This window comes from Cajanus cajan, chromosome 7 (assembly GCF_000230855.2).
Source record: "Cajanus cajan strain Asha chromosome 7, NIPB_CcT2T_4, whole genome shotgun sequence".
NCBI lineage: Eukaryota > Viridiplantae > Streptophyta > Magnoliopsida > Fabales > Fabaceae > Cajanus > Cajanus cajan.
Genome location: NC_138523.1, coordinates 10760177 through 10785526, shown reverse-complemented (window position 1 = coordinate 10785526; position 25350 = coordinate 10760177). Strand labels below are relative to the sequence as shown.

The following is a 25350-nucleotide window of genomic DNA, read 5'->3' as shown; positions in this document are numbered from 1 at the left end:
CAACATGGCTTGAGATTTGAAGGTAAGCAACTCAAGAAAAATAACAGTTTTGAAGGTAGTCCTTTTATGTTTAATATAGTTCTAGCCTAATCAACACTTAGTCCACATTGGACCTGTGCAAAATAAATAAAATGGGCCCATGAGATTTGAGATGCACAAATTTCCTAAAGAATTCTATATATTTTTAGTTTTTTAAATTTAAAATAAATTTATTTTTAGTCCTTAAATTTAAAATTAATCTTTAGCCTCTGTAGTTTTTAAAATTTTTATTTTAATTCTTATACTTAATTTTTTTAGAGAATCTATTAAATATTATGGTACAAAATCTATTTATCAGTATCTTTATTAATGAAAACATAACATTAATTCTAGTTGATATTGCATAATTGTTTTAATTTGTCATTTTTAAATATGTTATTGGTGATCTGAAGAATTAAAATAAGATTTTTAAAAATTATAAAGATTAAAAAACAATTTTAAATATAAGGGACTAAAAATAAATTTATTTTAAATTTGAGGTATTAAAAATATATTTAAGCATTTGTAAAATAACCAAATGCGCACTCACTTTACGTTGGATCTATGGAAAAATTTCAACATGGCATCAAGCCAATCAACCTATAAAAAAAAATCAGAGAGAATTAGGTCATAGAGGTTAAGAAAGCCCAAGCAAACTAAAAGAACAATGAACAAAAATCAACATAATTGGACTTGATTAGTTGGAGGACTTGGAGAACTATTAAGTCTCACTCACATTGGACAAATAAAGACAAGCAAAATATCAAAGCATAAGAGGTTTTTGTGATGTGATTTAGTTTTTGTCTTAAAAGTCAATTGAGTCAAACAAGAAAGTTAAGTACAATTTTGCTTGGTTCAATTTGAATGAATTATAAAATTTGATCCATGTCAAATCAATCTTTTGAATGAATTTAGGAGTGTGCAAGAAATTTAAACCAATTTAAATTGTGTCATAACTAATTTGATTCATATTAAAAAAAATTATTCATTTTTGAGAAAAAATTCAAACTATCCACTTTACAAAATTGTTCTGTTATCTAACCTATTTTTATAAAGTAAATTGGTTTGGTTCCATTCTTTTGAAAAACCCAATCCATTTATAAGTATAAAGTGGATAATTGTACCGTATCGAACTAATCTAGTTTTAAAAAATTATCCATAATTTTAAAAAATTGAAAGAAAAAAAAAACAGATCAATTAATCAGTCCACTTTTTATAAAAATGGATCAGTTCAATTCGATTTAAATTTTTTAAAAATTTGATCCATGAACATCCCTAGTAAGAGTTGAGCTTGGGTCTTTCCATCCTTTCTTATATGTCATTTATTGACAAATTTTTCTCTCCATTTTCTTAAGAAAATGAATTGTTTTTGTTTAACTCAATCTTATAAAATTAATTTGTAAGATGTGAATTGTCTCTCATTTATATACTATTTGTTAATCTTATCTTTAGTCCACATAAGAGTTAGATTTTCTTCAATATATTCTCTCGTACTCAATACAACTATTAGATTTGATATATAAATAAATAGTGAGTGGTCATTTTATTTAAGATAAGTAAAGGCTATCTTTTTTGCGATACCATTCAATTTTATATTGAATTTGAAAAAATAAATAAATAATCACTAATTAGACAAGTATTTTTGCACACCACATATTTATCATTGGGCTCACAGTGGTTCGTTAGTCATAAAGACATAAAACTCGTTGAAGGTTCCTATAATGGATGACATTATTATTATAAAATAAATAAATTTATATAGTAACATCATATGGTTTAATTTCTCATACAAAATTAAAGAAAAATCAATAATTAAACTAAAAATTTAGTCATTAACTAAATTAGTATATACTAATAACATAATTAAAAAAAAATTAACATAAGTTGATATATATTGGTATTACAAAGGTTGTTAGAATGATTTTTTTTTTTAATTTTGAAAAACTTAAATTTAAACATTTAACTACTATTATTTCATTATGTTGAAATATTTTATAACAGTTTAATTCCAACTTAATGCAACTGTAAATTTCTCATATAATGTTATATTAACACCTCATTTAATGGAATTACAAGCTGTCTCAACATACTATCAGGTGCGAATATCAAAAGTAATTTTTTTTTTATAAAGTGTCATGGCTCAAAAAATAGTTTGATCTAAATTTCTAAACTAATGTATTTATAATTACATGGGTACAATTTTCACAGTTTAAAGATTAATATAAAGTTTAAATTGTTTCTGTAGACTGTAGCTCTTTTCTCACTGCTGATGTATTAAATAAAAACTCAACGTCATATATTTAACATGAATAAATATTTACACTCCTTTCTATAGCGTTAATTTATTCTGTAAAAATATATTACTACTATAAAATCAAACATAATTTAATTTCTACTGTCTATCTTATTTCATTTTATATTAGTTAAAAAGAAATTATATATACATACAAAGTTACTCCGGTATTATTATAATCCTCCCTTATATTAAAATAATATTAGTGTAATTTTTACTAAGTATTATATCATTTAATAACTTTATATTAAATGTAAATTTTGTAAATCCAACTGTTATAGTGAAAGTTCATATCACTTTATATGTTTATATCAAATTTTGTTAAAATTGAACAACAACTTGAAAAATCTAAGTGTTCATATTTTAGTATATTTTGAAATGAATATATTACGTTAATTTTATTTTATAAAAATGAAGTATCAAATCATCTTGGATTAATATAAAATTTTGTATATATGATCTAAGAGTAAAGAACTTTCAATCTAATGGTTGAATTTATAAAATTTACATTTAATATAAAGTTATTAAGTGGTGTAATACTTAGTAAAAATTATATCGGTGTAATTATAACCTCTCATATATATATATATATATAATTTTACATTGTTAAAAATTACAAACCATTAGTAAGTTTATTGAATTAATTTGATAATTACCATAAAAAGATTTCTAATTAATTGCACCGTCGGTGCATGCTTATTAAAATTAAAACTATTGTCTTAAAGAGGGAAAGAAGATCATATAGCATATATATAGTTGTATCTACGAGTTGGCCATTTTCTTGAAAAAGTTAACCTGATTCATGGTCTCAAACGATCAAAATCAAGTGTCTTGGGAAAGGGAACACTTAGGGTTCAGTGTATACTACAGAACAAACAATGTTGTAAGGAAGAATGAAATTGACATGTCATGCACCTCTATAAAAATGAAAAGCATATAGGTTTGGTTGCGTTGCCATATTAACTGCGACCCCGTTTTGATAGTGTCCCTTCACCCCAGGGCCATGGGTCATATTTTCACGTTGGTACCCTTTATGGAGTGTACATGGGGCACCTAAACTCACCCTATTAGAATTGTCTTCTCTGAGTTTTAAATACATCCAACCATAGTCATTTCGCTTTCATATTTTTTTTAGAAAAATTCAAATTCCACATCGATTAGAAATAAGACAATTAAATAGTATATAAGTGGAGAATAATTCTCGACTTAAAACCGATTTTGTAGAGTTGAGTTAGTCTCAAATCTACTATTCTAAGATGTTATTAAAATTATCGAGATCCATTCTAAATGGGTCATCCACCAATGATACATGTATTATGGGCATAAGAGGGGTGTATTGAAAAGAAAAAAAAAATCATGAAGTCCCGTCAATCCTATATCATTAAAAAGGGTCACTCACCATTTATCCATGTACCAAACCCAATAATTTTGGATGTAAAGGGGTGTACTGAGAAAAACTCAAGTCCCACATTAACTATAGATTACGCAATTAAATAATATACAAGTGAGGAGTAATCCTCACCTTACAAGTCAATTTTGTAGAGTTGAGTTAGACTTAATCCACCATTCTAAGACATATAAACTTATAAATTGAGACTGTTAGACATTTTACCCTCATGCATTATAAAAATGATTTGATTAGAAAAAAATAATTTGTTTTTATTCTTGTTGGGTGTGAAAACTCATTAAAACAATGACAATTACAGTGCTACAAAGAGAATTAGTCTTTTGACTTAATAAATTAAGAAATACTTGTGACAAGTCAAAAAAAATTTAATATGCTAGAAGGAAATGTAAGGGTTCACGGGCAAAATACTACCATATTCATATAAATTTGGATGTTTTGATGCAACTAATATTTTAAATTAATAACAATAAAGTAAGTTGTAGATTTTTTTTTTCATTTTTACTTTATTTTCCTCTTCTAAGTGATGTGTTATAACTAAATAGATATTCTACGTTAACTTCCTCTTTTTTCTTTTAAAATACATGTCAAAATATTTAAATCGTTATATAAAAATTAAAATAACAGTGAGCATACAACCTGCTCTTCATAAAACCTTTTAAATTTATTATAAAACTTATGAATGTAAATAATCTTTGAAAAACATTGATAATTTATATACAAGTGCAAAAATTCTCGATTCATATTTTATGTATATATTAAGAATTTTAATATATATATATATATATATATATATATATATATATATATATAAAAGGAAGGTTCAAACGATACCGGTGTAATTTTTGTTAAGTATTATACCGTTTAATAATTTTATATTAAATATGAATTTTATAAATTCAATCGTTAGATTGAAAGTTCTTTACTCTTAGATCATATATACAAAATTTTATATTAATCCAGGATGATTTAACACTTCATTCTCATAAAACAAAATTGTCGTAATATATACATTTCAAAATATAATAAAATATAAATGTTTTGATTACTTTCAAGTTGTTGTTCAATTTTAACTAAAAAAGTGATATAAACTTTCAATCTAACGGTTAAATTTATAAAATTCACATTTAGTATAAAGTTATCAAGAAGTGTAATATATAGTTACACCGGTATTGTTTGAACCCTCCTCATATATATATATATATATATATATATATATGTTCAGAAAATCAAATATTCACGTACTATATGTATAAAAAAATCAACCGTTCCAAAAAAAACAAACAAACTCTTTAAATTCATAAGGTAACTTTTTTTTTTTTTTTTGGGTAAATGACATGGTCAGGGATTTGTGTACACGGCATGGGCAGATACGAGAAAAATTAAATTAATTATATATTTTGTTTTATTTTTTATTAATAAATCCTATTGAAAAAATATGTATATATCAACTAAGAAATTTAGGGGGTGTACTAGATTAAGATTTTAAAGGACTTTTTTAGTTAAAAAAAATCCTGCGAATTTTAAAAGACTTTGCAGGATTTTCATGACTTTTAAGATTTTGCAGGATTCTACAAGACTTAAAATCAGGATTTTAATGGATTCTACAAGACTTTTAAATCAGGATTTTAATGGATTCTGTGGGATTTTGTAGATTTTGTAGAATTTTTGTGGATTTTTGACATTTGATAAGATTTCAAAAAAATATTCATACATTCAAATTTAAAAAGAGTCAAAGACAAAAATAATATAAAAAAAAACAACAATGTCTAGATAAATTATAATAATTCTCCATAATAGCCTATCATATTAAATAGCATTCACCCACATATCCATGGCTATACTAGTCCTCTAAGCATTAGCATCTTCTCGCTCTTGCTTCTGGGTTTGAATAATAGGCTCAAAAGTGTAATCTTCATTAATTGGTAATGTTGAAGATGAAGCTTCATCCACCGCTTCAATTGAAAATTCATCAGAACAACATTCTTTACGTAGAAAGTTATGTAGTGCTGCACATACTAATACAAATTCTACTTGTGTCTTAAATAAAAATGGAGGTGCTGACTTAAAAATTGTGAACCTTGATTTAAAAATATTGAATATTCTCTCGATCACATTCCTTAAAGCCGCATGATGAAGATTGAACAATTCTTTCTCATTTTCAGGGTCATTACCCTGACCTGCAAAATCTTGTAGATGATATCTTACACCTTGAAATGGAGCTAAAAATTGGCGTCGATTAAGAAATCCACAATCTACTAAAAAATATTTACCTAATTACATATGCAATATATATAATATTAGTATAATAATAATAATAATAATAATAATAAATTATAATTATAGTTATAATAATAATAATTATTATTATTTAAAGAATAAACATTTACCTTGAGCCACTTTAAGTCTATTCCTCCTTGTTATAGCATCATTTAGTAGCTTAGAATCATGAGCCGCACGCTCCCACCCACTAAGAATGTACATGAACTCCAAATCAAAATTACAAGCAGCTAATACATTTTGTGATATCTTTCCATGACGATTACGATAACTACTTACATCTCGCCCCCTCACTATTGCTGGAATATGTGTCCCGTTAATAGCTCCAATGCAATCCTAAAATTTAACATATATAACACTTCATCGTATGAAAAATATAAATATAGTAGTGTCAAATTTAATTATAATTTTTATTGTAAGATAATTAGTACATACCTTGAAGAAAGGGAAGAACCTTGTGCTTTCTCTAATTTTAGCTGGCACAGTTGATCTTGGTTAAGCCATCAAAGTAGGTGCTATCGTATTCAAAACCTTCAAAATCTTGTGAAAATTTTCACTTGTAGCAAATTGTGATCGGCCAAATGTGTTACGAATTACACAATATCGAGTATTCTGACCAACAATTTGTAGGAATGATGCAAACATTTCTTCAACACAAATATATCGTGTATCCTCTAGAGGTGTTTTTACTCTAAGAATTGCACATAACTTTTGAAATACATCTGGATACATCCTATAAACTTGTCAAAATATTGCAGGATCATCGTTTAATGCTCGATGTATATAGTCATTTCCCATGTTAGTAATTCGTTGTCGATTTAATGGACGCTCAATTTGTTCATTATGTATCATAACTATAAACTGAGTCAACACATGCATTAATGCATGAATTGCCATTACACATGCGTACATGGCATCATAATATAAAAATAAGCTAATGAAGACATAAATCTTAAACCATAAAAAATTAGATACTACAATATCTTATGTTAATTTTTTTAAATATAAAAAATTCTAATTTCACAATATAAAAATAATACAAAAAATTCATAGTAAAAAAATAAAATAATTTTAAGATAATTTTTTAATTTTTTATATAAAAAAATACCTCAACCATTATAAAAAACATGTAAAAATGGAAATATAGAAATATAAAATAATTTTTTATATAAAAAATCAGTATATTCGATACTGAGAAAATATTTAGATATATAAAATTTTATATAAACGAGAGTATTTAGATATAGAGAATATATATATATATATATATATATATATTATTTTAGTTATATATTATATGATAATTTTTTAACGATATTTATAAATGTAAATTATTCTAACAAATATTTTAACAATATATATTTTTTTTAAAATAAGCTAATGAAGGCATAAACCTTAAACTCTAAAAAATTATATACTACAATATCTTATGTTAATTTTTTTAAATATAAAAAATCCTAATTTCACAATATAAAAATAAAAAAAGATTCATAGTAAAAAAAAATTGTTGAGTCATAAAAGGAGGAGGGATAAGAGTAACAAGGAAGGAGAGAGATCGCGATTTTTATCCTAAGAGGGTTCTTCCCCCAACTAAGATCCATTTTCATCTCATTCTACTCACAAAAACCCTATCTCAAATTCATCTTATATATATATATATATATATATATATATATATATATATATATATATATATATTGCAGAGATGATGATATCAATTTCATCTTTTACCTTTTCCTTTTCTTGACGTGTGTTATAAAAAAAATTATTACTTAAAAGTCAAAATTTCTAGTATTATTTTTGTGTTATATAAAAGAACAAATTCAACTAAATAGAACAAGTCAATTAAAGAGAACGAACATAAAAATAGAGCAAGTCAATGACACTATCATTTACATATCGGAGTTTCACAAAATAGGAGAATGAAATGAGAACAGTACTACAATATTATATATGAGCAATGAACAATAATGCAATATTATTAGCAGAGAAAAAAATGGAGAAGAGAGAAACATAGAAGAAAAAAAAAGATGAAAAACTCACTTGAAAATTCTTGAAGCACTTGAAAAATCACTTCAAACAATCCTTCAAAATCCGATGGGTTTGGATGAGATTGTTTTATGAATTTGATATTTATAGATAACACTAAAAAGTTCTTCAAAATCTCTCTCACGCAACAATCATTTAAAATCCTTATATTTTTGAATACCATTGAATTATTTTTAAGTTGTAAAAAATCTCAAATGAATACCGATGGATTTTAATGGACTCTTAAAAAAATCCTGAAAATCCAGATTAAATACCACTGGATTGTTTTTAAGTGACATAAAATCCTAATTGAATACCAATGGACTTTTTTACTCAAAAAAAGTCTTTTAAAATCCTACGAAATCCTAAACTAATACACCCCCTTAATTTTAAAGTAAATTTTAAACTTATAAAATGATAAAACTATAAAACAGTTTTAACTTTGAAGTTAACTTTTTTATTCTTTTAATTTCACCCTTGAAATAACGTGAAACACTACCTTAATACGGGTCCAAAAGATGATGAATTGTACCCAACAGATTTGCGTACTCTTGTTGTATTTGCTTTCTTGCAGTTAATATTCTAAACTTGATGAAAACCTTCTTTTCATATATTTGAAAAAGGAAAGTAATTTAAAATATTAGAAAAACACATCATGACAAAATTATGTACTACAAAAATGCCGGGGGAAAAAATCAATGCCCACGTACAAGGAACAAGTGAAGCTGCAAAGTTCAAATTCTTAATTTATTGTATCACTATGATCAACTTAGTAATAGTGAGTTTAAATAATATGAACATGATCTTTAAATAGTATGAACATGATCATAGATTCGAATTATTGTTATTATAATTTCGATGAATAAAAAAAACTTCAATTTAGCATTCTGTCTCGACAAGTTAATGGAGTGTTGTATTTGAAGCACAAGGATGCGAAACAGGAAGATGAAGATAGGAATCAGATTCGATTCAGACTTGAGATACCCTTTGAGACAGAATTCCATGTGGCTTGTGGGATGATATTTCACATAAAACCTAACGATTTCTTTATAGGTTAATTTAAACATTTTTTTTAAAACAAGATTCATATTGAACTCGTGTTGTATTTTTTTTTTTTTTTATTGTAGTTGAATTGATATTAACATAATAATATATTAAAATATTAAAATATAATATCATAATTTTATAATATTAGAAGTTAAAAGTAAAATATTATTTACAAATTTTTAACATTCAAAGAATGCATAAAGTTTAAATCAAATATATCATAATATTTTAGATTTATGTTTAAACAAAACCAATGTCCATAATTAACAAGTTTATAATTAGAAATTAAAAAGCAAATGATAAATACTTTAAGTTATTCTGTTTTTTTTTTTTTTAGAAAAAGTCATAGTAATGTCATATTAAGAATTTGTGCAATTTTTTTTTTTGTTTTTGCATTTTGTTAGAAACTAAATATTTCATCCCACTTTAGTCAAATCCTAATTAGAAAATTTATAAATTTAAGAATTTAATTATAATTTTTTAAAATATAAAAATCATATGGAATTTTGTAATATTTAAAATTAGTAGATTATTAATTAAACCATTTTTATACTCATTACAAAAAATGTTACATACAGTGACATACAAAAAATATCACTATAAGTACAATATATGTAAGTATATATTCATTTGATATATAATCACATACAATTTTAATGTTGATTTTGAATAAAATTTAACAATATATTTTGTGTGTCACTATAATTTATACTCATATTTTTTAACAATATACTAATATATATTATATTTATTGTTTTAGTAAAAGTAATTTTTAGTAACATGTATAGTATTATTATAATTATAAAAGATGTATTACTATATGACAATTTTTTTTTTTATTGCAACTGCTTTGTAAGAAAAATGACCGAAGTTTTAATTTTACTATTTTCTTTTTATGTTAATGAGGATATTCCTTAAGTATGAATCCTTGAAAATACTGATATTTATCTAAACGGTTAATCTCTCATCAAATATTTTTTTAATATTTTTTTTATAAATTTAATCTATATATTAAAAAAATTTAATTTAATAATTGAATCATTAAAATTCATATACATACAATACAAATTATTGAATAGATAATTTTATTAAAAAATCTTATATACACATGGTAAGCTTCTTCTGTTATTTTTTTATTTTTAATTGAAGGGCTTTGCCTTTTCCAACCACACGTGGGACATAGACTCGGGACAAGAACCGGGCATTCCGGGAAACCACACCCTAGAAAAGATTACTTCAAACAATATTATTACTTAGTGCGTGTTTGCTATCACGTTTCAAACGTGAAAAATCACGTTTAACGTAAAGTTATACGTTGTAACTTCACGTTAAACGTAATTTTTAGTATGTGTTTGCTTTCACGTTTCGTTGTAGCTTTACGTTAAACGTAATTTTTCACGTTTCAAACGTGAAAGCAAACACAGGCTTAATACTATCACATGTCTTTCATAAACTATGGACACTATTATTGGCTTATTACATGTCTTCGATGTCTAACTGCAAACATTTACCATTTTATTGATATATTAACCATAGTGCATGGCTATGTTCTAGGAATCAACTTATCTTCAATCCAAAAGAAAAAAAAAACGAAAAGGTTTTATGCGAATGCGTGTTTTGTTTATAGTTTATTTTGAAAATTCAATGATTTATTTTTATGAACTTTTTTTTAAAAACAATTTACCTTCAAACACATACTTAATTATAAATGATTTATTTTATCTTAAGAATTAAATATTTTTTAAAAACTATTTTCATAAGTGTTTAGGTATAATGTCGTTATTGATCAAATATTTAACATATATCGAGATATAATAATAACTTATATAATTAATGTGATACACATTGAGTGATATATAAATACTACGATCGATGATGTATTTAAGATTTGAGAAATATTTTTTAGATAGCAAATTTATTGGTTCAAACTGATTAAGAATACTACATGTGTGGCAATATTTATTTTTAATGTTTAATCCAATTATATACACCTATGTCAGTTGATTTATACACGTTCCACGTTAAAGTAGTTTTTCTTTTAAAATTATATTAGGTATTTTAAAATTATTTAAATGTAATATTAATCCTAAATTGTGGTTCTTGTGTAATGTAGTAGCCCCTCCTCTGTCCTGTCACATACTTTTTTTTTTTTTAACTCAAACTCCAATAATGGTGAAACATTATTAAAGTTAAGGCTAAATTCTTATTTTCTTCATCATATTTTTTTTTCTAATAATAAGAAAACTTATCAGTGCAGAAAGTCTTTAACTATATGTATTTTTGAGTAATATTTCAAAAAGTTAATATATTTATTTATTAAATTTTAGAAAATTATTTTAGTGACTTATTAAAACTGTTTTTACATAGAGTTAGTTATCTGTATTGAGTCTCATTTTATTATTTTTTACTTAATCTTTTAAGACTTAGTTTTACCTTATTCTCTTGACCAATAATTGATCTGGTTTTAAGAGATTTGAGAAATTTTTTTCTTTGAAATAAGCATAATATTCCAGAAGGTTTTTGTAGAACCCGTACCATACGTAGTTAATTACTTTTTACTATTTTATTTTATTTTTAATTTTTAGGTTATTCTCACCGAATAAACTTACTAGTTTTACTACACCAATTATCACTGTTAAGAAAGGTATGGTATATTATGAAGTACTTGGTTATGACGGATATGAATAACATATCCAAGATTAACCACTGAATTGAGGCTACTTTGTCGCTTGAACCACTTTTAGGCTCCTCTTTCTTTCTAGTGTATCAAAAGCAACCCCTCACACAGCAATAAATAAAAGGCCAAAAAATTGGCTGGGTAATAAAAGCAAAATGCTTCGTACTTCACTCTTTAATTAACGCCTTACATTTAAATGAAATGACATGATTAATAAGATTAGTGCATATACGTTACTGGAGCTAGGTGTAATCTATCTTAAATGTAAATACTATACTGGTGTAAAATGATGTGTATTAAAGTAGTGTGTGAGAGGAGACGAGGAGTCACTTTCTAACCACTTATTTATAGTAGTTCGATAATTTATTGTAAGGCAAGTTAGTCGCCAAACACATCGATAGAAAAGAAAACATATAAATCAACGAAAAATTTGCAAACTAGAAAAAGGAATGATTTATTTATTCATATATGAGAAGATAAATTAATCACAATTAACTTTTCTTTTTTGGTGGCAGGAGAGAATGATGGTGAATGGTGTGAATGGATTGCCTTCAACTCCTCCAACATCATTATTACTATATCGTGACTATAATGTTATTATTATCATTATGATTTTTGTTGTCAATGTTATTATTATTATTATTGTTAATGATAATGATAATAATAATAATAATAATGATAATGATAATGGTAGAAATAATGTTAGCGACGATGTCACCATCATTATTATCGCTACTATTACGTAGTCGTCACTATCACCTCTTCATCACAATTGTTGTTATTACTATATTATCATCATCGTCGACAATAGTAATAATAGTCATAAAGGTGATAGTAGTAATAATTTTATAAGAGAAACTTTATAATTGAGTTTTAATCTCAAATATTAATTATTTTTATCCGTATAATTTAAAAGATATATATTATTTAGCCTTCTAGTATCATAATAAAAGATGTTTTCATTGTATACGATTATATATATATTTCAATCACAAATGATTCTAATGATTAGACTATGATTAGGGATATGATTTATTTTCATCCCTATTTGGTATAAAATTTTGATAGGATCATTTGTTTGAATTTGATCTAATCTAAATCTAGACTTAAAATATGCGGCATGATATTGAATCAATCTAGCATTTTAACATGAGATTAACTTTATATGAAGTGAAATTGTTAAATAAAATATAAGTTATAAATTAAGATATATGTTATTAAAATTATATTTTAAAATAAATAATAGCATTATATAAAAACTCTAAAAAATAGTCACTATGTAACATTGTACGACTTGGTTAATTATTGTATTTTCTCAATAATTATGTAGTGTGTATTGATTTTGGAGTAGTTGCTCAAGAACTCTCGGAGTTAATGAACTTCTAAAGAGTTTTCTCAATAATTATATAAGGTTTATTTTTAGAATTGAACTTCATAAATTCAATTCTTAAGAATTTTAGAGAGATAAATTAGAGAGAAGGACTCTAGAGCTCTAATCTTTTTCTTCTTTATAGGCCCCGAGTGCGTGAGGATAGTTGTTGAGTGGTGAATAGAGGTCCTTGGTTGAAGATCTTCAATGTAGAGGAGCGGTGTGGAGCTTCTTGTTGCTTAGAGTTCAACTTTTGCTTTTTCTTCCTTGGTTCTCTACAAATTCAAGGAAAGGGAAACTAAAACCTTGCATGTATTGGATTGTATAATTTGTATGTTTTTTTTTATTATTATTATCAAAATATGATTGTATAGGTTTAATTTGGATTGAATGGTGAAAGGAATGAGTTTTGGTGTTTTGAGCTATGAAGGTGATTCTTAAAGATTTATCCAAAATGTTGCATGTTGAATCTGAGTATGAATATGAGTTGGTTGTGATAGGTATGGTTGTTTTGTATTGTTGCATGTTTGGTTTCCTATTTTTTAAGTGAAGGAAGGGCCAATTTATGAGTCAGTAAGGTGCAGAACTTACCATCGCACCAAGGGTGCCTTCTAGGTGTCGGACATAGCTTTAACTAGGGGATATCTATCTTGCTTATGTTTGGCATAGGATTGGTGGCACCAGGCGTGAGGAGAAAATTATCTTGGGTTGAAATCACGTCAGGCGGGGTTTGAATGACTTCGGATGTAAGGTGAGAGAATTGTCTCGAGTTGGATTGGCGTTGGACATGAGAAGAAAGAATCATCCTGGGTTGATTTGAGGTCGAGCATGAGACTTTACCACACCAAGCATGAGGGCCTAGGGGGCCTCTACTTAATCCACAGCAAACGCGAATTGTATGGTATCAAACGTAAGCAAGTTAGAAGGCTCCCTGCCTTAATGGTGCTAGGCATCAAGTGTGTGGAATTGGGTTCGAATTTCTTTGCAAATACTTGTTATTTATATGATTAAATGGTGAAGATGGATAAGTTAGATGAATTTATTGTATGTTGTACGTTGATTAGTAATATTGTTCTATGTATATTGATTTGGGATGATATATGTAGATGATTGTATGGTTGAATTGTTGAGATGTATTAGAATGCTATGAATTAATAATGTTGTTAGATCTCTATATTCATTGACCTGGGGTAATGGATGTAGATAATGATTGTTGAGGTGTTGATACTAAGAATGTTATAGACATTAAAGCATGTTGATTGACTTAGAACTATAAGAGATTATATTTTTGAAAGTCAAATATCCTAGTGTGTAGATATTGGTGTGGCACTCTAGGAGGCCATTGATTGAAAAACCCTCTTTGAGTAGGTGATAACTCTAGGAGTGGATTGTAGAGTCTCTTCTAGGTCCTTAATCAATGTTGGAGTAAGGTATGAAGTCAAAGACTACAATCCTTAACTAATTACTAGAGAGGTGCATGGTATCATGAGAATAATTAACGAGTTAATTCCATAATTGACTTGATTAATGCATGTCATTGTTGTGGTAAACTCATACCCAAGCTATATGATACTTGATGGTAGTACTGGACTTTCCTAGTTTAAGTGGCGACACTCGAAAAATCATGTAATAGGTATTAATATCTCAATTTAACTATTGATCTAGCAGGCATGTAAGGTGTGGAAATGATTGTTTGGTTTGATAGGGTCAAGTCACTTAGACTGCATAGTTATTGTAAGAGATCTTCGTAAGTGAATGCATGACAATGCATTAGTTGAGATGTATGCATATGATGGTGCTACTTAGTGTCATTCACATGCTTTGGTGATTACATAGTTGTATCGCATGGTTGCGGTGTAAGTTTAATTTTCTTGAGTTGTTTGCTTTTCAAACTTGTTGATGTCATATTGAATGTTGTATGATGGAAGTCATGAGGTACATGTTGGATAGTTTACATGTTTAGGTTGTAGATAGTATAAATGCATTTTCTTCTATACTTATTATATGGTTGTTTCTTTTGAAATCTAACTTATCCTTACATGTTTTTCTGGTGGTTGGACTATGATGATCATCTCTACAAAGGGAGCAAAGCGGGATTAGGTTGGATGTTGATAACTTTTGGAGTCATGCTATTGGTGAGTAGCTTGGTGCTACTATTGATGATAGTATGAAATTTTGTTGTAGTTGCTCGACTGATAATTTAGGACTTTTATTTTACAATTGACAAAGTATTGCATGCACAAGAGCACGCACACACGCATATATATATATATATATATATATATATATATATATATATATATATATATATATATATTAGTTTAGTTGCTTTATTTTTTCCTAGTTGTTTTACAGTTATATATATATATTATTATACATATATTAATCTTAAGTAGTTGTAATATTTTTTCTGTTATTAATACTTGATCCGCGTTAAGTATAGTAATCATGGTGAGTTGTTACATACTTTGTGTATTTTTTTTTTAAAATAAAATAAAATATAAAAATAATATATGTTAAATAATAGTCGGTAATTTTTAGTTAGAATGTAAGTGATTCAAAGTAATTAGAAGAAAAATAGGAGAAGAAAATATATCCGTCAAAATTATGCTTATCATTGTATAGTATAGATAATATCATGTCATATAATTTTTTTTTTATTAAATATATATATATCTTTTATTATTAGAAAGTTGATGAAAAAAGTTTAAATTATTATCAAATTTTTCTTATGATAAATTTTCATTAACGTCTTATTTGGTTATGTGGAAGTGGAGAGAAAGAGAAAATAAGGAGATGAAAGTGTAAAGAATGTAATAAATGGATATTGTTTGGAAAGGAAGAAACCATATAAGTATGGTGATTTACTGGTGGAACCTTTGCCACACAACTTTCCCTCTCAAAAGAGAAAGTGTGCCGAAGTTATGAAAAAAATAGCTGAATACAAAAATATGATTTTTTTTAATGAAAGACAATGTAAAGTCTAAGTAAAAATATAATAACTAAATCATTAACTATTAAAAAAAACTCAAAAAAATGTGTGGATCTATTTCAGTACCGTTTTCAATTCCCATAAAAAAATATAATTATCTTATCATAAAAATGATATTTAACTACTAATATCTATATTAAATTTTTAATATACCAAGTACATAGGTTCATAAGTCAAAAGATTAAAAAAAAAGTGTAATGTTTTTTTTTATTAATACAGTTATTTTTATTTTTACCTCTTAATTTATTATATTTTACTTTATATATTATTTATGCACTGTGTATAAAAAGAAACCTTATTTACATAACTATTAAATTTAAGAGGAGATTATTGCAACAAAAGATTAACCAATAGGTAAGTGCATGTTTGACATTTTAAAATAAATCATGTCGTTTTAAAACATCAGTCGAAATCTTAAAACTTGTCCATCAAAATGCCTGCTAAATTAATTTGACAATTAATTAATATCCGTTATATAACTTTTGTAAATCACTTTCAAGTTCAATTAAAATGTACCGAGAGTTATTAACACTTTTATACAAATTATCATATATATGATAAAATTATATAATTATTTTACGTGGTAGGATATTCAAGATTTTACGTTTATATTCTATAATCCTCATTGTAATTTCAATAAATAAATAAAAGTATATAATAAAATTAACTTTTTTAGTAATTACTTTACATTTAAGAAGAATTCTATGTAGTTTAGCTTGAAATTTTAAATTCATATACTTTTTATGTACAATCAACGAACATATTAACAAAAGTGAAAGAAGAATAATTCCTAAAACCAAAATGAAAAGGTTGACATGTAAAAAGAAGGAAAAGAATATATACGTTGTTGTTGTTGTTGATGATGTTGTTGGTTGTGGCGTGTCAACTGATTATTGTTCGTTAACTCAGGCAAAGGTAGCCGTTTTCTTTAGCTTCTATTTCACTCTCTTTCTCAAACGGCCAAAATTAATGAAAGATGCTTATTCATTATACCCCATTGCATTTCATTACAATCTACCTTTTTTTCTTTCTTTTCTCTCTCTCTCTCCACTTACATATAGGTTCCTTTCATTGTACTTTTCAGAGAGGTACATATATAGAAACACTTTTTTGAGAAGCATTGTTGTCATCATCATCATTCACAAACACACAGAATGAGTTCTTCTTCTGGTCAGAGCAGTGGCTATGATCTCTCCTTCAAGATCTTGTTGATCGGTGATTCTGCTGTGGGAAAAAGTAGCCTCCTTGTTAGTTTCATCTCCAATTCTTCTGAAGATCTTTCCCCCACAATTGGTAATTCTAAATGTTGATGCCTCCAAAAAACTACTCTTTCACATGATTGCTCCTACAAAATTTTTTGTACTAAACCATGAAAAGAATACCATTTTTTTTTGTTTTTTTTTTATTTAAAAAAAAAACATGAAAATTGTGAATTTCTCATGTGGGTTTCAATTGTGCTGCTGTGGACCACTTTATGAACGTTTTGAGAAGCCCTTTTGGAGTTAGAGTTCTTCTATGTACTATGTTCTTCTTTGCTGCTATGATTGAGTTTGAATCAGTGGTCCTCAGTTATTGAGTTTGCTTAATATTTTGGTTATCGGATATCATTTTGTTCAAAGTAACTGTTCTATTGTTTTGTTGCTTCTACCCCTTTGGAATTGACCTTGAATGTTTTAATTGGGGCTATTTGTTATTATCAGATATTACTTTTGATGTGATATGATGCTATTTGTGTTTATCTCTGTTGTTCTATGTGATGTAGGAGTTGATTTTAAGATCAAGCAGCTGACAGTAGGTGGGAAGAGATTGAAACTAACTATTTGGGACACTGGTAATGGAGGCTCAAATCTTTGGCTTCTAGTTCATGAATTGGACCATTTTTAAGTTTCTGGCATCGTGTGAATTAGATGCAAATAAATATAATGAAATTTCCTTAAAAAGTTTAGGGTCTTTCAATTGAATCACTTGTCCTTTGACCTAAATGGCTGATTGAAGTGGTATATTGATGTCTAATAACATTACATCTATATTGCAGCTGGGCAAGAAAGATTCAGAACTCTAACTAGTTCTTACTATAGAGGAGCGCAAGGAATCATTCTTGGTATGCTAAAATGATTTATGTACACTTTTTTTCCTGCATTAGAGGCCTCTCTTCAGTAGTTGCAACTTGGATTGAACTCTATTTTAACTCTTTAATCTCATAGAGTAAATGGGTCCATCTGATAAAATATGAACTCTTCACTTGGGGAATGTGATAAGCATTTGCAAGGAATTATAACACTTGTTATGAACCATGTGTTAAAGCAGTTTCCATTGTTACACAGGATTTAAATTTGCAACAATGTTAACAAGGGGACATCCTCAAGTGTTGCTTCATATTTTTTAACAATTATTTTATTTTTACTTTTGCACCTCTGTCCTAAAATTTTGCCATAGATTAATTTGGTTCAATCAAAAGGTAAGTAAAGTCTGGTAAAAAGTTATTTCTATAAAGATCGAACTCAAACACTATTTGAACAATTCTACCTTAAGTTCAACATATTAATCACTAATGCTCAACTCTCTGATATTTTGATAGTTATTGTTTCTGTCTTTTATTTCCTTTTTATAGCATGAAGAATTTGCAAGCATAGTTTTCTTGGATCTATGATGACAGTTAGTGCATGCTTTTTAATCAATGCTAGCTAACATTATTTTAAATCCAAGGCTTATACTTATAGAATTATTTTATTTTATTTAGTTTATGATGTAACGAGAAGAGACACCTTTACAAACTTATCAGAAGTGTGGTCTAAAGAAGTGGAACTCTATTCAACCAATCAGGATTGCGTGAAGATGCTGGTTGGAAATAAAGTTGACAGAGTAAGTTGTGTTTTAGTCTTGTTGTGCATCAATATATGACTCGAGGAAATGAATCAATAACTACAGTGAAATTTTTCCTCAATGAAATGTTTGAAAACTAAATTATGAAACACAATGAAATGTGTCTCTGAGCTTGTCTCACTCTTCATTAAGGTAATGAAACAATATTCAAGTTCTATCTTCCATATGTCTCTCTTCTCTGTTATGAGTTAACACTGTTATAGAGAATTCATGACTTAAAGTGAACTAACATGAACTCTATCGTATTTTCCAGTTTTTGTCTTGAATCTTGATGTATTCTCTTGAATAATTTCTTTAACATTTTATTAGGATTCTGAAAGGGTTGTGAGCAAAGAAGAGGGTTTAGCACTTGCCGAAGAGTTGGGATGTTTGTTTTTTGAATGTAGTGCCAAAACAAGAGAAAATGTGGAGCGATGCTTCCAGGAACTTTCACTAAAGGTACGGTTTTAGAAGCATACTATTTATGAATTGACGTTTGTTCCATTCCATGCACAAAAAACAATTTTCCAATGAACTTGTGATAGGGGAACACTGAGTACAGTAACCTAAGCATAAAACAAAATTGCATAATAAAGATAATAGAAATTGGTGCTTTTGTTATCATGTCAAATTGCTGTGGATTGCTTTTCCTTTCCTATAGTGACAAATATGGCACCATTTCACAGATAATGGAAGTTCCTAGTCTTTTGGAAGAAGGATCTACAGTAAAAAGGGGTATTTTGAAGCAAAAACAGGAACCCCAAACATCCGAATTTGGTGGTTGTTGCTCTTAATTGAAGCAATGTGAACATTGAGTCATAACTAGCACATCTTGGTGTTGCCCTTCGATATCCCTGTATATGTAAGCTTCTTCAGCAGTTCCTAATTGGTGTCTTTTCTTTGCTTAATTACTTGTACCAATACTAATGGGCAATTGGCAACAATAGTGCCTATTAGCTACTGTATATTTCTGTCTATTCTGTTATTGTTTCTGAGCTATAATTTATCCAAATCACTTCAGCTTGCGCAACTACGAAATATATAATTTATATAATATATTACTCCCTAGTCAATCCTGATATTGTGCAATTGTTGCATCAAACTTGTGATATTATTTAGAAATTTTCATTTTTAATCAATATGAGGTTTAGATTTTTTTTATAGAGATAAACAGACACAAATATCTTGACATAAGATTTTTACGTATATATCCTTTTACATGATCTATCATGTGGAATTGTTTTATTAGTCTAAATATTGTCAATCAAGAGTCTTTGACCCCAATTTTTACTAGCATGTCCTGTCTTTGCGTGTGACAATGCAAGGTAAGACGTGCATGTGAACCATTATGTAGTATGTATCTAGAATGCTTCGTAACATAATACCTTTTACATACTAGTTCAAACTTTTAATATTTACTTTATCTTTCTTCTCTTTCCTTTATCCCTTCTTCCTTTTCACAAGTCTCTGTAAATGACAAATTGCTTGTATTCCTCCTAACACACAAATAAGTAAAAACTTCTCTCTTTCACAATGTTAAACTTTATCGGTGGGTTTTTCATTTTACATGAAACAGGTAAAGTAATTAAAGCAGATTGGATTTTGTTTTTCTTTATTTGTTGTTCGTCTTACAACGTAGTGTATATGAAGCTCATTCCGTATAACTTGGCCCAATATTTAGTGATTACTTTCATACCCAAAAAAAAAAAAAAAGAAGATATTTTATCTCTTTTCCTTCCCTAAATAGTTAAAAGATTTTTTCTTTTTTTTGCTTCGAATTTTGTGAGTTTGCCACGTGTAAAGAGATGCTTTTTGTGATAGTATAGATAGATAACAGCAAGAATTAAAAACTAAATTGTGAAATTTACAAGATATAAAATAACCAAGGGTCAGATAAAAATAAGTGGGGATAATATTACAATTTATAACATAAAACGATCCTTATATGTTAGATCCAAATTTCACTTAATTTGGTTTATAAATTTTTATTAGTTTATTCCTTAGTATATTATAGAACGTTAAAAATATATATTTATTTTTTCTTCAGTCAATCTTCACCAATCAATAATTTGTTAATTTTCCTTTTTTTTTTCTTTTTCTTTTGGGTCAAAATTTCCATTGTTTCGGATAGCAAGTCGTTTGGATGGTGGGCAGGTGCTTTTTAGAAATAGCATGTTCGGCGTAAAGCCCAACTCACGTTTGCGGTGAAAAGAATCCATCCAAACAACTAATCGTTCGTTTGGATTTTTTTTTAATTAATTACGTTAAGAGTAAAATTAATTTAAAATATATATATTTAAAATTAAGTGTAAATTCATAAATTATTTATTAACAATAACAATGCCAACTTAGCTTTTTAAACCCCAAGCGTGTGGTTCAGCGGTAGGGATTGATCCACGCTTAAACAAGAACCTTGGGCCAGTTATCCCACCCTTTGAGGTGCCTCCAACGAGGAGATTAGTCACTACTGTCGGCCCTGGATACTCCAGGGACGAACCAAAAAAAAAACTTAGCTTTTTAACACCATACTGTCTGAATCTGTGAAATCAGAAATTTAAAAAAAAAAAATTACAATAATTTTTTACGTTAGTTATGAAAAAGAAATAGAAACTTTTATTTACTTGAGTTGATAAGAAATAAGTATAATATTTTTTTTGGTACATTTAAATAATAAATGATGGATAAAAGGTAGAAAAAAATGAGCGAATAATTATATATATATATATATATATATTAAGAAATAAGTATGATATATGATTATCATTTTACGCCTACAAAGCATACGTGGTTAAAGTTATTTTTAACCTGTTAACAAATCTGTTATTATTTAAAATTACTTTTAATATGTAAAATCAATCAATTTGGATGAACATTATTAAAATTATTTTTATTCAAAATTAATTTTGAATTGATGCAATAATTAATTATATATTTTTATTCTAAAATCATATGTTAGTACAATTTTTATCCAACACAATTTACTTAAAATTGATTGAACTTGAAATCAATTATAAACCCATAATTAATTCATTGACGTTAAATCAAATATGAGATTTATCTAAAATCATACTTAACATTTCAACATAACTTTAAATTATCTAACATTAATCAAAGACACTATCAATGTTAAAAGAAAAGGATAGTTTTTTGTTCAAGCCCTCCTTAATACCAAAAATAAAGGATACTTTTAGCATTTCAAGCTTTTTTCTACACCCACTCCTATTTTCACACATGCTAAAACAGAATATAAATGACGTAAACCATAATGTCAATATTCTCTTCCACTCATACCCAGATTTCTTTAATCGTCCAAACGAGAAGAAAATATTATTTTTACTCATTCACATTGCACATCCTCCCCTTTTTTCTACAGAAACAATGCGTAAGTGAGTAAAACATGAACCAACCAGATAATTAACTTCTTAAAAGCAATTTTACTTTATAATTCAAACGAAATCAATTATTGTCCAAATCAAATAAAAAAAATCGTGAATCTTTTCAACTTCAATTCTTCCTAAATCAATTTTTGTAATACCAAATCTTTCTAAATCAACTGAATTCAGTGGGTCACAAACTGAATAATGGATACAAGTTAGTAGTTACACGTTTTTCAAGCGTTTTCTAAGTTTCAAGACTAAGGAGTACATAAGGAAAACTCGTACTTATTTCTTTAATTTTAAAAAATTAGCGAACCACCAGATTGTATACTAATCAAGCTTAATTCAACATAATAACAATTAAACGATAGTTAACTTAAGAGTATGGAAATTTAAGGATAATTAAAGGACAAGCAGCAAATTTATAGTTCACTGACACATTGAAGAGTAAATATATTCCAAATAAGCAAGCTAATGAAAGCAAACAAGAATGTCCACTGTGATCCGGGAATCGTCATTTTTATCTCTCCAAAGTTGAAAACCCCTAAGCTGTTTCTCTAATCAATAATTATGATTTTTGAACTTTCAAATACGAGTATAATGTACGTAATACAGATTTTATGGTCCAAAAAGTGTAGCATCTCCGTCAAAATGAAACTAAATATTTATACTGATCAATGCGCTAATGCTATTAGCATGCCATGGCAGTAGCGGCAGCTTCAAGCAGCCTCCTAGCATCTGTGTCCTGTTCAGGCAAATCTGCCGGTGTCTGCCAGAAATTATTTTAGAAATTGATGACTTGAAATGATTAAATCATAATGAACTGTTTCAGTTGAGAATACATTTTCTGCTTCCACTAATAATTATAAAATTGTCAATTTAGTTTTCCCTTTTCCCCCCATGTTTTTGAAGATTTATAGAAAAATAGTGAAAACAATAAAATGTTGTTTTGATTATTTCATATACAACTCTTTGAAAATAGAAACAAAATGAAAACAGATAATTTTTTATAGTCATTCAAAAATGCCGTAAATTCCTTTAAGAACTTACCTTTCCGTATAAGTTTGCCTTTCTGAAAGATGCTCCATTAGACAGCAACAACCTAATTACATCAACATGCTCACCTCTTGCAGCATGATGGAGAGGCTACAAGGAAATAATCACAATACAATGATGAAGAACAAAATCAGGAGTAATTCATCAAACAGAAAGACAGATAGAAATAGGATGCTCGATTGACATTGGCATCAGAAATGGGAACTCAAAATTTTCAAAGTATAAATAAATACTCACAGTATCACCCTCAGAATCAACCGATTCTAACATTCTTTTTATATGTTCTGCACCATTAGCTCTGTTAAGTAGCAGTTGCACTATCTCTGTATATCCTGATATGGCCATTTAAAGCAAAGTAACATTGAAATTCTTAACACCTTGTTATAAAAAAAAAAATCAGTTCAACTTATAGAACATATTTCAAAGTCAAACTACCTCCAGCACAAGCATCGTGCAAAGGAATTGCACCATCTTCATCCTTAGCCTCAATGTTTGCTCCTCTTTCTAGTAGCAGCTGCAGTTTATCAAAGAAGATCAACAATTCATGCAATGTTGTATAAGAGTATACAAATTTAACAATACGCGAAGATAATAAACCTGGACGCATGACAAATGGCCATATAAACATGTCAAATGAAGAGCAGTATCCCCATCCTCCACTGGCTCATCAATACTACCAGTCAAGTTATCTGAAGTCATGCAGCATCAGGTAAGCATCAACAAAAAGGACAAATAGTAGTTATGCTAATGAGGATGTGTTTAGATATCAAACAAGAGTTTAATTTTCATGCGACGACTGTATAATTTAACCCTGTTATCTAATCAGACACGAACAAAAAAATTACTGTAAGTATAAATTTTAAGATAGTTATTCAAAATGTCAACAAACTTATCATCCAGAGCAGACATTTGTGGATTAGTGATTGAATAACGGCGTAAAAACATTTACGGTCTGTGCATTTTCCAAAATCAAATCATAGCAGTCACTGTTAATAATTTTTAATCTTTTGCCACAAATTATGTCGATGTTCAACAAATTGAAATGTTTGCCTCTAATGTACCAAGACAAAGGACCACAACATATTCAAAAGCCATGAATATGTAATATTTTAATCTGAGACACTCAAAGTCTTTTGTTACAATTTGCCAGAGCGTGACAAATATAATCCTTACGAGTAGTCGTGAGTCTGCATGAATCAATTTTCTAAGACGAGACATAGAAATCCTTATTGGCGAGTTTGCTAGGGTTTAAGTTTGAAGAAGTAATAGTTAGGGTATAACACGAGACATGTATATGGTTATCGTGATGAATGAGAGAGCGATAGAAGATATAGAGAGAGAGTGAGAGAACCGAGAGCGAGGCGGAGGGCGTGGAGGTCGCCGAGCTGAGCGGCGGCGGAGAGGTCGCGGAGATGAGGAGGAGTGGGGGTGTCGTCTTGAATGAAGGGTGGTTCTTCGAAGAGGGCGTTGTCGTCTAAGTCCTCTTCGTCGTCGTTCATGCCGTTGCGCCTCCCTGGAACTGCCATTGATCTTGATCCGTACTTTTCCTCTCCACAAGCGATTTTTGGGGCTGAAAAAGAGTGTGCGCCACCTCCACTGCGCTCCTGTCACATGTATTTTCTTTACGTCTCCACCATTAAATGTGTTTTTACGATTTATTTTTTATTTAATACTAATGAAATTTTATTTTATCTAAGTAAAATTTATAATGTATAAATTATAAATTATATTGTAATTAAAATTTGATATAGATAGGTATTATCCATTATATAATCATATTTTAAATTTTTTATAAACATTTTTCTTCTTCTCTTAGACTCTTAAGAATATTAGAATGAGATTCTTGCTCTTCAAAACATTTCAAAGTGTTGAGACAAAGAATCGATGTGTATCGGTGTGGAGTAAACGAGATAACTTTCTTCTTCCCTCTTCCTTCTTCCTCTTCC

General features: G+C 27.9%; 3 protein-coding genes across 3 annotated transcripts; 1 reads left to right on the top strand and 2 right to left on the bottom strand.

Moving 5' to 3' along the window:
• Positions 1 to 564: 564 nt before the first annotated feature.
• Positions 565 to 6728, bottom strand: LOC145949817 (uncharacterized). The gene is made up of 4 exons (XM_083060705.1): positions 6528 to 6728; positions 6107 to 6332; positions 5832 to 5896; positions 565 to 618 (listed from the first exon to the last, which is right to left on the bottom strand). The coding sequence occupies exons 1-4, from the start codon at positions 6726 to 6728 to the stop codon at positions 565 to 567; spliced, it is 546 nt and encodes a 181-aa protein (XP_082916831.1).
• A 10277-nt stretch (positions 6729 to 17005) lies between these two features.
• Positions 17006 to 20044, top strand: LOC109793800 (ras-related protein RABC2a). The gene is made up of 7 exons (XM_020353283.3): positions 17006 to 17024; positions 17194 to 17402; positions 17872 to 17940; positions 18145 to 18210; positions 18850 to 18971; positions 19302 to 19430; positions 19658 to 20044. The coding sequence occupies exons 2-7, from the start codon at positions 17264 to 17266 to the stop codon at positions 19763 to 19765; spliced, it is 633 nt and encodes a 210-aa protein (XP_020208872.1). The 5' UTR covers positions 17006 to 17024; positions 17194 to 17263; the 3' UTR covers positions 19766 to 20044.
• A 2737-nt stretch (positions 20045 to 22781) lies between these two features.
• Positions 22782 to 25030, bottom strand: LOC109793814 (Ankyrin repeat family protein). The gene is made up of 6 exons (XM_020353288.3): positions 24756 to 25030; positions 24002 to 24093; positions 23840 to 23918; positions 23642 to 23736; positions 23399 to 23494; positions 22782 to 23117 (listed from the first exon to the last, which is right to left on the bottom strand). The coding sequence occupies exons 1-6, from the start codon at positions 24928 to 24930 to the stop codon at positions 23040 to 23042; spliced, it is 615 nt and encodes a 204-aa protein (XP_020208877.1). The 5' UTR covers positions 24931 to 25030; the 3' UTR covers positions 22782 to 23039.
• Between the last annotated feature and the right edge of the window lie 320 nt (positions 25031 to 25350).

Excerpts from the sequence above, each read along its gene's own strand:
- LOC109793814 (XM_020353288.3), bottom strand. The coding sequence starts at position 24,930 with ATGGCAGTTCCAGGGAGGCGCAACGGCATGAACGACGACGAAGAGGAC. Across the intron at positions 24,094-24,755 it reads CGCCCTCCGCCTCGCTCTCG|ATAACTTGACTGGTAGTATT; the intron begins GTTCTCTCACTC and ends GCATGACTTCAG. Across the intron at positions 23,737-23,839 it reads GCACGATGCTTGTGCTGGAG|GATATACAGAGATAGTGCAA; the intron begins GTAGTTTGACTT and ends TGGCCATATCAG.
- LOC145949817 (XM_083060705.1), bottom strand. The coding sequence starts at position 6,728 with ATGTATCCAGATGTATTTCAAAAGTTATGTGCAATTCTTAGAGTAAAA. Across the intron at positions 5,897-6,106 it reads TAGACTTAAAGTGGCTCAAG|GTCAGGGTAATGACCCTGAA; the intron begins GTAAATGTTTAT and ends AAGATTTTGCAG. Across the intron at positions 619-5,831 it reads ATCATGCGGCTTTAAGGAAT|GTTGATTGGCTTGATGCCAT; the intron begins GTGATCGAGAGA and ends TTTTTTTTATAG.
- LOC109793800 (XM_020353283.3), top strand. The coding sequence starts at position 17,264 with ATGAGTTCTTCTTCTGGTCAGAGCAGTGGCTATGATCTCTCCTTCAAG. Across the intron at positions 17,941-18,144 it reads ACTAACTATTTGGGACACTG|CTGGGCAAGAAAGATTCAGA; the intron begins GTAATGGAGGCT and ends TCTATATTGCAG. Across the intron at positions 18,972-19,301 it reads TTGGAAATAAAGTTGACAGA|GATTCTGAAAGGGTTGTGAG; the intron begins GTAAGTTGTGTT and ends ACATTTTATTAG.